General features: G+C 29.1%; 3 protein-coding genes across 6 annotated transcripts; all 3 read right to left on the bottom strand.

The window, feature by feature from the left end:
- Nucleotides 1–9: 9 nt before the first annotated feature.
- On the bottom strand, nt 10–2,530 carry LOC112453223 (the record flags this gene model as incomplete). Its single annotated transcript, XM_025013836.1, has 5 exons — nt 2,357–2,530; nt 1,480–1,599; nt 582–699; nt 188–278; nt 10–95 (listed from the first exon to the last, which is right to left on the bottom strand). Coding segments are annotated over exons 1-5 (559 nt in total), but the record flags the coding sequence as incomplete, so codon positions are not given.
- A 520-nt stretch (nt 2,531–3,050) lies between these two features.
- On the bottom strand, nt 3,051–6,418 carry LOC112453225. Of its 3 annotated transcripts, XM_025013842.1 has the most exons (9): nt 6,270–6,418; nt 5,766–5,888; nt 5,511–5,628; nt 5,146–5,410; nt 4,894–5,010; nt 4,725–4,815; nt 3,961–4,180; nt 3,324–3,456; nt 3,051–3,239 (listed from the first exon to the last, which is right to left on the bottom strand). In XM_025013842.1, the coding sequence occupies exons 1-8, from the start codon at nt 6,411–6,413 to the stop codon at nt 3,410–3,412; spliced, it is 1,125 nt and encodes a 374-aa protein (XP_024869610.1). In that variant the 5' UTR covers nt 6,414–6,418; the 3' UTR covers nt 3,051–3,239; nt 3,324–3,409. The 3 variants fall into 3 exon arrangements, with proteins under 3 accessions (XP_024869610.1, XP_024869608.1, XP_024869609.1); XM_025013840.1 differs by lacking the exons at nt 3,051–3,239; nt 3,324–3,456 and having other exon boundaries at nt 3,800–4,180; XM_025013841.1 differs by lacking the exons at nt 3,051–3,239; nt 3,324–3,456 and having other exon boundaries at nt 3,800–4,180; nt 4,725–4,797.
- Nucleotides 6,419–7,701: 1,283 nt separating this feature from the next.
- LOC112453224 lies at nt 7,702–11,446 on the bottom strand. Of its 2 annotated transcripts, none has more exons than XM_025013838.1 (9): nt 11,277–11,446; nt 9,793–9,912; nt 9,549–9,666; nt 8,908–9,175; nt 8,592–8,708; nt 8,439–8,529; nt 8,190–8,335; nt 7,887–8,019; nt 7,702–7,811 (listed from the first exon to the last, which is right to left on the bottom strand). In XM_025013838.1, exons 1-9 carry the CDS (start codon nt 11,418–11,420, stop codon nt 7,761–7,763), a joined length of 1,188 nt encoding a protein of 395 aa, XP_024869606.1. In that variant the 5' UTR covers nt 11,421–11,446; the 3' UTR covers nt 7,702–7,760. The 2 variants fall into 2 exon arrangements, with proteins under 2 accessions (XP_024869606.1, XP_024869607.1); XM_025013839.1 differs by having other exon boundaries at nt 8,190–8,326.
- Nucleotides 11,447–11,672: the final 226 nt, after the last annotated feature.

Here is an 11,672-nt window from a genome sequence, read left to right as displayed (position 1 = left end):
CCACAGCACAAATTAATCCCTTGTATATCAAATATTCGTTTTGCAAGTTGTTTTTTTGTAGAGTTTCGGGTGTCATTGTACGTGCGATACGATAACTGCAAATGATTCTTTTGGCATCATTAAATGGCCTTTCTATTTTTCCAATTTGATAGATTTTTTATATTTGTTTTTGTATTTATTCCCTTACCAGGTAATTCGAAACATTCCACATGCATGTTGTAAGTACATTAAAAGCATTGATCCTATCGCTGTCGTTGCAATTAACCCAATAAAAAAGGCTGCATTTGTATGAAAAAATATCAAGTAGAAGTATCTTTTACCGACAAAGTATTCTGTCACAAGCAGCGGCGAAATACGTGCGCGAGTTTCATTTATAGACAGTAAGGTGTAAAAAACGCGCGACCAAATTGGGTATAAAACTAAAATAATTGCGAGAAATATAACAACCGCTGAAAAATGTTTAAGTATCAATTATTTCGATAAGAAGTTTATTATAAACTCGCCACGCTTTTAGTTTTCCAAATATAATATTCCAAATATAATAATTCGTGTTCAAAGTAAATCTAAAGCAGTTGTCTTACATGTAAACGCAATTGTGTAACGTTTTGCATAGATAGCATACTGTTTTATGATATTGATTTCATTTTCGTCAGTTAACTCGTTACAATTATGCTGCAGTTGCTCCAGCAAACACTTTATCTGTCAATATTGCATATTATTTCTCTTAATCATATTTTTAAAAAATTTTCTTGTTTGTATTTTATAAAAAGACCTATTTTTCGGAAATATTTTTGAAGAATTGATCTTTTTATACAAAACAACTTGTTTTCGAAAAATAATACACATATGAATACAATATACATATAATATATACCGCACGACACTCGAGAAATTAATATTGAAGCTGAATAGCTAATATTTATGTAATTAATCAACAAAATGAAATAAATTAAACATATTACACTACAGAAAAATTTTATAATTATCTGCATATTGCATGCGTGAAAAAAATATTTGTTTATTATGTACATGTAAAAATAAAATCTATAAAACAAATAAAAATTTGGTTAATTGCATAACTCAATAATATAACATGTGTATTTAGGAAATATCGACATGGATACTTTCATGAAAGAAATATCTCCAGGATTCTTCAAAATCACAGTTTCAGTTATTTAATGTTAGATAGCATATGTAAATTTTTAAAGTTTTGAAGAACGCTTCAATTATTGTATTAGTTCCGTAGCCATTTCGAACTGATTATTGAGTTATGCTGTATAGGAACTGAATTGTTGACCCTTTTTTATAATATTAATTTTTACAAGTTTATATATGACTTTTCTTTTACACTACGTGCTGGTACAAAAAACTGGTCTCTTTCTGTAGCGTTTAATTTATTTTCTGCTTTCTGCTTATCATAAAATGAAATCGATTTAGTTTCACGAATTTCCAAAGTGTCATCCAGTATGTTTTACTTACGACTTCAATGTTAATACTAAATAAACTATAATTAATTGCAAAGGTAATGTAGCATAATGCAGTTGCAAGAACATTAATGATGAGATCTGGAGTACATTGTGATGTCAGAATTGTTGCAAACTGCAAAGAAATTTTTTAATATAATTTTACGCTGAAATTATTATCTATTTTTTATACAACCAGAAGAAGGCTCTAAGTCTTTAATTGTTATACAATAAATCATAATTTAACATAAGAAAGCTATTTAACTGCAATGTATTAAGCAAAATTAGAAGTTAAATTTTTTTATATGTATCTAATAGCAAAACACATGTTATAAAATCAATATCAATATATTTAAAAATGAGAAATTGATCGATATCTCCAAATTTGCGGAAGTTAGAGCAACCATGGACTTTTTTTAAAAAATTCCAAATTTAAATTTAAAAAAAGAACCCTTTGATTATTGATTATTAGCAATTTTTATTAATTCTATTATATTCTTTAGTTTTTTTTACCTCTATTTCATATATAATTCGTTAAGATTTGGTTGATTAGTTCTGGAGTTATAAAAATTTCGGTAAATTTGGCACATACACACATACACACACACATACACACTCACATACACACATACACACACATACACACACATACATACATACATACAGACATTTTTTAAAATTACAATTTTTCGACGTTTTAGAACATTATAAACACGTTCAGAAAAACAGAAAAAAATTTTTTTTTACGAAAACAGAGCTTTCTCTATGAGGAAGCAATATTGTGACGGTCTTATAACGATTTTGATATATTAAAACGCAAAATAAAAGATTGCTAAAAATAACGTATTATATTTTTTTATCTTGTTATTATATAATTAAAATGATTAACATACCTGACCTAGGATATAGGTCGCCAAAACACTAAAAAGCAATGTGAACTGGAGTTGAACAAGTTTAGACTGTTGATAAGGCCACAGACCAACTGTGAGTAACAGAAACCGATTGAGGCTAATATGTAAAGAGTCGATACAGATCATTTCTCCACGAGTATGCAGATGTGTGTGACACCGGAGAGGCCAGTTCGCTTTTTTTTTTTATCAGTTGCATATTGTATTACTTCATTTTTTTTTATGCTTTAGCTCAAATTCTAACGTAAATTATCTAATTTAACGAAAATGTAACAAAATATTACCAAAAGATGGGAACACGCGCAATTTAACAATTTTATCTGTAAATAAGTCGGTGATCAAGCGACATAAGATAATAGAACAGATGTTTATTTCTCATAGGTAAATACTTATGAATTCTCTGACAAAAGATCGCGCACGCGTATTTGCTAGTTTTCAGTAGCGCATTTATTCATTCGTTTCGTAGTGTGTGAACTCGTAAGTTTCACTTTGATCCTTTAGGAAAGCAAGACGGTCAGCTTTACATTTTGATATATTCATTATTGACTTAATATTTGTTAAATTTAATATACCACTATTACCGATAAAATATATTTTTCTATATATTATTATAAACATATAAATTATTGTGTTTTACGTACTGTCATATTTTCTTAGCTTTAATAATCCTTAATTTGGTTTTATCTATTTAATCTATCAATTCTACTTCTTTCAAGATAGTAGATAACACTACATCTCCTTATAATTATAATTATAATTATAATTATAATCTCTATATATTTTTTACAATATTTTTAATTAATGTATCTTGCCGTCAATGTCTCGTAGAATAAAGAACAGTGAAGTATGATATTGCGGTGCTCAACAACTGTAATAATAGGTAAACTTTTTTTTTACTTTTTCTGAAATATATTACATTTAACATATAAAATAATGCATATGTTTTTTTTACCGTAGCTGCACCTTCTATTGATCCGACAAACAATCCAGCAATATCTATATTAAACGCCTTGTTACTCCTTTGCAATAGGAATACTATCATTTTCTGTATTTGCAATGGAGCCGCATACCATTGAATGTTATACCTGTAGAATAACGTGAATTGATGGTTAAAAGAAAATGAAAAAATTGAGAATAATTTTTAGTACATTATATTTGTTTTTTAATTAAATGACAATGTTTATTATTGCAATACTCCGACAGATATGTGTGATCCACAGATATCTATATATGGAGGGGTTAAAGCCATAGTGGTGTAAGTCCCTTTTTTTAATCTATCGAGTTAAGTTCATAGATGCAGTCTACACATGCAGATATGTTAAAAAAAAAGAAAAAAAAGTGGTCAAAAAATTGACTTACACCACTATGGCTAACCTCTCCATATGTTACCTAAACCGCTAATACAGGCTTTGCAAATAAAGCCACAAAAGAGGAGGCAAGTGAAGGCAAGCGGAAGAGTAGGGGAAGAGTAGAGGAAGGGTGGCCATTTTGAAAGGAAAGGACTAGTTAATATCACACGCATTACAAAAAATTTATATGTTTGATCCTTTCAAAGATGGCGGATGACTTCAGTGCAACCTGTACTAAACTATAGCAATCTAGCAGTCTACGTAATATTAGTCTCTGGTCTGTGATCTTGTTATCTGAATATCTCCCGTACACGGCGACATATACATCGTTATTATAATCCGTAATTTCTTGCGCCAAATAGTTGGTCATTATCATATATATGATTTGGATGACAATGAATAATACGGGTAACAACAGTTCCACAATGTCATATTCATTAACTGATACCACTTGAAAAATCTAAAACACAAGTGCATTTAAGATTAAGAAAAGATACGAAATTAATAGGATGAAACAAATTAACAATTAATTAGAACTATTCATAAAATCTAATAGTAATTAGTTCTGCTGCTGTTATTTATATTTAAAAACGGTGGCTATGTGGTCTAGTGATAAAACGCCAGACTTATAACCACAAAGAACCAGGTTTGAGTCCACCTGATTATAGAAATTTTAATATTCCAAACTCCCGCACGAAAAATTCCCGTGCGAAAAAGCTGGACTTCGTCTTTCGGAAGAGATGTTAAGTCGTTGGTTTTCACACGTAGCAACTGACAACTGCTATGTGTACCTCACCTCTCACTTATCATGAAAATCTCTCTATTTGACGTTCGTAATCGGCGTTAAAGGAAGGTTTCTGGGTAAGGTTAACAGTCTACCCGCGGTAAAATAAAATGAATGCTCACAGTATCAGTAATGACCTCGGCTTGTTGATAAAACAGGCTCAAGCTTATTCAAAGAGGAAGAAAAAGAAAAATATTTAGAAACAGAAGTCAGTACTTACTCTGAAAAAATTGAGACTTGTGCAAATCACGCCGACTACTATCAAAAGGAAGAACATTACTTGAAATTTAGATCTGAAATAGTCAAAGAATCTTTAATAGAAAAAGAGTATTTTATGTGCGTACATTACATGTACTATGGCAATTATTACAAATTGCATAAATACCAACTTCATAGCTTTGCGATGCATATCCACGGCACAAATTATTTCCTTACAAATCAAATTCTCATTCTGCAGGCTTCTCTTTTGATGAGTTTCGAGTACCATTGCTCGTGTCATACGATAACTACAAACAATTCTTTTATCATAATTATGTAGCCTCTTTAATTTTTCAGTTTTCCAAATCTTCCATATATATATATATAAATATATATAAAAAATATATATATATTTATTTATTTTTATATTTATAATCTTTTACCTGGCAATTCGAAACATTCCACACGCATGCTGTTGATAAACTATGAACATTGTTCCTATCGCTAACATTGCAATACTGCCTATGACAAAAGCCATGTACGTGTGGAATAAAATCAAATAAAAGTATTTTTCTTGATCGACGAAATATTCGGTCATAAGCGGCAACGAAGGACGTGATCGAGTCCCGTTTTTGGAGAACAGGATATTGAAAATATACGGACAAAATAAATATAAACTTAAAGAAAGTACCGTGGTCACGAAAAGATCTGAAGAACGTTAAAAATCAATTTACTTGATAAGTGAAGTTATTATAAACTCACTAATTAGTGCAAATATAGTTGCGTGTAATAAAAGCAATTGTCTTACATAATAATACAACCGTGTAACGTTTTGCATAACTACCGTATTTTTCTATTATGCCAATTTCATTCTTGTCGGATAGCTCATTATAGATATGCTGCAGTTGCTCTAACAAACATTTTATCTGTCGTTTTAACAAGATTTCATGTCATTACACGGAAAACATTATGTTTATATTGTATTGAAATCTATATCTTGAAAATGTTTACTCATATGTATGAACAAAGTACATAATATACATATAAAAATCGTTTTACTTACGATCTCAGTATTAATACTAAATGAAATGTATTTAATTGCAAAAATAATGTACAACAATGCAGAAGAGAAAACCCTGATAAGTAAATCCGATGTACACTTATTGTTAGTCACTAATACCGTAAACTGCAAAAAATATTTTTTTTACGAATTTTATTTTACTATATTTTTTTGTTGGATTAGAAAATTGCGTAAATCACCGATTGCTTATTAACGCATACTAATTTAATGTAAGAAGTTCATACAGAAAGTAATTTTTACATAAATATAGAAATTATAAATCTTTTTATATTTTTTATTATATATACATATATAAAATTATATATATATATATATATATATATATATATATATATATATAATGTTCGATAATTTTAACTATAAAATAAATTGCTATAAACAGAAAGATCGCAACAATAATATTATAATTGCACTATTGTCTTTCTATCTGTCTGCTACATATTGAAACTTAATATTTTATTAATTAAAAATTACAATGTGATGTACCTGAAATATAATGAAAGTTGCCAAAATTCCAAAAAGTAAAATTAATTGAAGTCGGACGAATTTAGATTGCTGATAAGGCCATAGACCAACTACAAGTAATAGAAGCCGATTGAGTCTGATATGCAAACAGTCGATACGGATCATTTCTTCATTGAGCATTGAAATGCAATTGATGAAAAAGAAATTGATTCGCTTATTTTTTGTTTACTTGTCGGTTGAGTTTTCTTATTTCCTTTTTTTTTTATTTTAATTTAACACAAATTGTCTAATTTAATATACACGCAAATAATGACGATATACCACCGTGTGATCAAAGTACCTTATAAAACAATTTTTACTGGCTATTTACACATTTTTTTTAAGAGAGGAGTGTGTGTGGTACAATCGATTGATTTGAGTATGGCAGCAACGTAATAATAATAACAGATGTTTATTTCCCATAAAGAATTACTTCGTGAAGAGGGTTGCGTGACAGCGTACTGCGCAGATGCGTTTCCACCCCTTCCAGCGCGTTATACCGTAACGTTCCTCATTCTAGTGCGTGCTGTCTTGAGTTACGGTTATTTCTTCGCAATGGTACAACTTGCACTTGAAATGTCGACGTAACGGTTGTCAATATATATTGCTGATAAATGTTACATATAATTCCTTCTTGAAAATATCTTTGATTCGAGTATATTTGTATTTCCTAAATGGCGTTTTCTTACTTTTGTTTGCCGATTGAATATTCTATAGTTTTGTTTCATTTTTTTATTAAATATTCAGCTGAGTTGCCTAATTTTATTGACATATGTAGTGCATAGTGAACGAAACACCGCCGTGAGATCAATATGTTTGGCCATTTACATTTTTATTCTAGAAAGGATGTATAGTTACGTGATCGATTTTTATGTGACAATAAAGTAACAGATGTTTTCATCAGCAAGTGTTTTGTTGAGGAACTTGTGCAACAGTTGACTGTGCAAGTGCGGTTTGCGATCTCTTCCAGCGTAATATATTTTATTTTAAACGAATGATAAGTCTTATTAAAAGAAACAATTTTTTTAAGGAAAGTGTGAGTTGCCTACTTTATAAGCGATTCAAACAAGTAGGTATATATACACATATTTATTATCGATAATTCTAACATATTTATATGTAATCGTTGATACCAAATAAAATATATGAGAGTATAAATAGCTAATGTTTAATAGAAAATTGCGCATAAAAATCGTATTTGGAAGCAAAGTAAAATAAATATATATACTTTTTTGTTTTTTTTTATTCAACGTACAGTAAAAAAAATGCACGATTTCAATGCATCGCAGAAACTTGATGTAATAATACCTTGATTTGTATAATTTTAATCTTTTATATCTTTATTAACAATTTTACATAAATATCTGCGCATTTTTAACAAAAATTAATATTTCTATTTTCTAAGCATGAATACTATTGCTTTTTCATTAATTATATTCTCACCATGTTGTTATTAAATTTATACTTGCTTCGTCATCGTGTAGAATATATGACGGTAAAGTAAGATACCGAAGACTTGAACAACTAATTAAAAATGTTTCCTTTAATAACATTTATTTCTAATATGATACTCTTTTGAGATATTTTATATCATCTTACCGTGGCAAAACATTCTATAGATGCATGAAATAATTTACCAACACTCAAAGTAAATTCCTTAGTTTCTTTTTGTAACAGGAACAATATCATCTTCTGTATGTGTATTGGAGCTCTATACCACTGCACATTATACCTATAAAATTTTATATGCATAATGAATGACAAATTGAGACAGATTTCTATTAGTTAACTTCCGTGTTTACGCCGAGTTATTTTACAGTAATATTAATTAATTTTTATTTTGATGAAACTACTCTTAAAAGATAAACTTTCACATATTTTATTTCATGATATGTTTCTTACGCAGTAGAAAATACGTGATTATTATGATCCGTTATATTCTGCCCGATATAGTTGGCTATAAACATATACACAACAGTACCAAATACAAAAACAAACGGAAAAAAAAATTCCTCAACATTATTTCCAGATGATGCAATCTGAAAAATCTTTGGAATCAATTTCTTGACACATTTATTGGCCAGTATTATTATTAATATGAATAACTTCGGGACAGCTCTTATACATTATTATACAAATTCAAAAACATACTTGAAATAGGTTGATGCTCACACAAACCACTCCACATGTTATTAAGCAAAACATCATTATCTCGACTGCGGACAACAAATGCCTAGATAGTCTTCCAAAACAGAAAGATATTATTAAACGTATTGCATAAATATTGTCGACGTAAATACAAACTTCATAGCTTGCCGATGAATGTCGACCGCACAAATTATGCCTTTGGTCATCAGAATCTTATTTTTTAGCGTAATGTTTTGTAAAATGTCGATACTCATTGCATGTTTAATACGATAGCTAAAAATGTTGTATCGCAATTATATATATAGCAATTTATTAAATGACACAATTCTTCAGCTAAAAACAAACTTTTAACAAAAATTTTTTTATCATGTTATACATATAAAGATAACACTTTTGTGTATAACTTGTATAACAGTCCTAGCTATTATTGGACCGTTATATAATATGGTAATTTTTACGTCTATATTCCTACCTAGCAATTCTAAACATTCCACAGGTATGTTGAAGATACGTAATAAGCATTGTACCTATTGCTATCATTACAATCGTTCCGATGGAAAAAGCTACGTACACATGGAACAAAATCAAATAGAAATACTTCTCTTGATCGATGAAATACTCCGTTATAATGAATAAATGACGTGACCGTTGGTGAGATATATTCATCGGTACATCAACATTAATTAAATTCGACCAAAATTGAACTATAATACTAAAAAATATTCCACAAACTCCAAGTCCTAAAAAGCGTAAATAATTGTCATTTAAATTTGTAGGGTGTAATATTATAAAATTATTTTATGTATACCGTACACATGTGTGTACGGCATAAAATATCTTTTAATAAAATCAAATTTTATTGCAAAATTGATAGCTATTTTTTTGTTTTATTCAATTTATAAGCACATTTGCCATTTAATGCAAATACCTGATATTAATGTTTTAATAGGCCCATGCAATCAAATAAATCATATATAAATGTATGAAAGACATATATGTATGTATGAAAATTATAATATGCTAAAGTCGATTTCACTCCACTTGACAATTTATTGTTAGATATTAAATCGAAAATATGATTATACATGCAAAAATCAATAAACATTGCCTTACCCGTAAACGCAATCGTGTAACGATTAGCGATACAACTATATTTTTTTGCAATAGCAATTTCGTTTTTATCCCTTAATTCGTTAAGTATATGTTGAAGCTCCATCAATAACTTTTTCACCTGCCATTTTTTATTATCTTTCTGTATTACTATCGTATTGTAAATATTAAAATACTTTTTGCTATAAAAATATATTTGACAGACAAGAATCCTATTTAACGGATGCTCTGTAAGCCATTAACTTACAACTTCAATGTTAAGACGGAATATATTATAGTTTATTATAAACATTGTAAAGAAAGATACGGGAGACAACACTTTGGTAACAAGATCCGAAGTACATTTTAATACCATTAATGGTGTCAGCTGCAAATAGAGATAGTTTTACAGAAATTCTCGTATAAGTATCTGTTATTAATACTATTAATACTACTAAATAATAATACAATATATCAATTCTTGAAAAAGGTATGTAAAAGCAGATATACACTTTTTTGTATATTTACGGCATATCATTACGATGCATATTTGCAGCATATGATCGTTGCGTATTAATTTCATGATACGATACGATAATATGCGCCTTTGCCTATTATTATATCAAAATATTGATATGCAACAGTTCAACACTGTCTATCTGAACTGATACACTCTATATGGATGCGCAACAAAATGTCCGTTTTAAAAATTTATCGTTGCCGTTCATCCACGATATGATAGATTCTCTCACTTTAATTACTTCAGACAATGATAGTACCTATCCGCGCGAAGAATATTTTGACCATATTTTTGTCAAACAAGTTGTTCCAGCTTGTGCACATATCACGATATTATTACAACAAAATGCGTCAGAGGATGATAAATGAATTTTTATGAACAAGTAAATTTCCAATTTTAATTGTATATACATATATATCATAATGTTAAATTTATTTTGGTTTTTTTGATAGAAAGACAGTTTTTTAAATTACAATTAAGGAAAAATATACAACTTGCAATACGCAATTATATACGTATTTTTTTTATTTAAATAAAACACTATGTATTTTGTTTGTATTATTTATCCTATTAATTTATACTATTTTATACATAAAAGTTTTAATACAGGATACAGGCACATGCTGTTAAAGAATGAATTGCATGCACATCTTGAGGTATTTTAATTTGATACAAAAATCAAATTGCAAAATATAGATTAATACTAGATTTTTCGCCTGCGCTTCGCGCGGGTTCAAAATCTATTCTCCTCTCTCCAAACTCACCCATTAATTAGGAGCACCAATAGAACCCCATGAAACCTAACTTTCAACCTCATAGTAGCCATCCCCATAAAATTAGTAATCTTTTGGTACCAGTTTCATCAACAAAATCATCAACAAAAAATTAGAAAATTTTGGCACCGTTTTGAAGAAAAACTCACCCATTAATTAGGAGCACCAAATTTGATATTCTTTCTCCTCAAACTCTAAAATACATCTTCGAATTCTTTTTTAATAAATAATAAATAATGGATATTATAGATGCAGATTAGCATATTGCCATCCCCGAAAAATTATAAAAATTTGGGCATTGTTTTTAAGAAAATCGGTCTATTAACGAATAAGTAGTTCGCGGTCAGACAGACAGACAGACAGAAGACGGTACTTATATATAAAATTATTCAGCAGTGAAAAATTGTCATACAGTAAAAAAATTGATTTTATAATAATATTACAATGTTCTTGTCTTACCTGAAATATAATACCTGCTGACAGAATAGCAGAGAAAAAAATAAACTGAAATTGAGTAAATTTGGATTGCTGATAGGGCCATAAACCAACAGCAAGCAATAGAAGTCTATTGAGACTGTAATATCGAGCTCCTAGATGTATCATTTCTCTGTGAGCTTCTAAATATTACTGCGAAGACTGGAGACATCAGTGAGTATGCGTTCCCCTACTCTTTTCGTTGGTCGATTGAATATTTCACATCTTATATTTTCTGATATAAATTTCAACGCAAATTTCATAATTTATGTCTATAATGTTGATGGCGGATGTTATCGATTTTGAATATGCCAGCTACGTAATAATAATAACAGATGTTTATTTCCCATAAAGAAATACTTCGTGAAAAGGGTTGCGTGA

Source organism: Temnothorax curvispinosus, unplaced genomic scaffold (assembly GCF_003070985.1).
Source record: "Temnothorax curvispinosus isolate PA1 unplaced genomic scaffold, ASM307098v1 QBEX01004167.1, whole genome shotgun sequence".
Taxonomy (NCBI): domain Eukaryota; kingdom Metazoa; phylum Arthropoda; class Insecta; order Hymenoptera; family Formicidae; genus Temnothorax; species Temnothorax curvispinosus.
Note: the sequence above shows the minus strand (reverse complement) of the source record. Positions and strands in the feature narration are given on the sequence as shown.

What these genes read in the sequence shown, in the direction of transcription:
- LOC112453225 (XM_025013840.1), bottom strand. Translation starts at nt 6,413, where the DNA reads ATGATCCGTATCGACTGTTTGCATATCAGACTCAATCGGCTTCTATTA. An exon ending in CAACTTTCATTATATTTCAG is followed by an intron (nt 5,889 to 6,269) that starts GTACATCACATT and finishes TATTTTTTGCAG; the next exon opens with TTTACGGTATTAGTGACTAA. An exon ending in TTAGTATTAATACTGAGATC is followed by an intron (nt 5,629 to 5,765) that starts GTAAGTAAAACG and finishes TTAAAACGACAG; the next exon opens with ATAAAATGTTTGTTAGAGCA.
- LOC112453224 (XM_025013838.1), bottom strand. Translation starts at nt 11,420, where the DNA reads ATGATACATCTAGGAGCTCGATATTACAGTCTCAATAGACTTCTATTG. An exon ending in CAGCAGGTATTATATTTCAG is followed by an intron (nt 9,913 to 11,276) that starts GTAAGACAAGAA and finishes CTCTATTTGCAG; the next exon opens with CTGACACCATTAATGGTATT. An exon ending in AATCACGTATTTTCTACTGC is followed by an intron (nt 8,020 to 8,189) that starts GTAAGAAACATA and finishes AAAATTTTATAG; the next exon opens with GTATAATGTGCAGTGGTATA.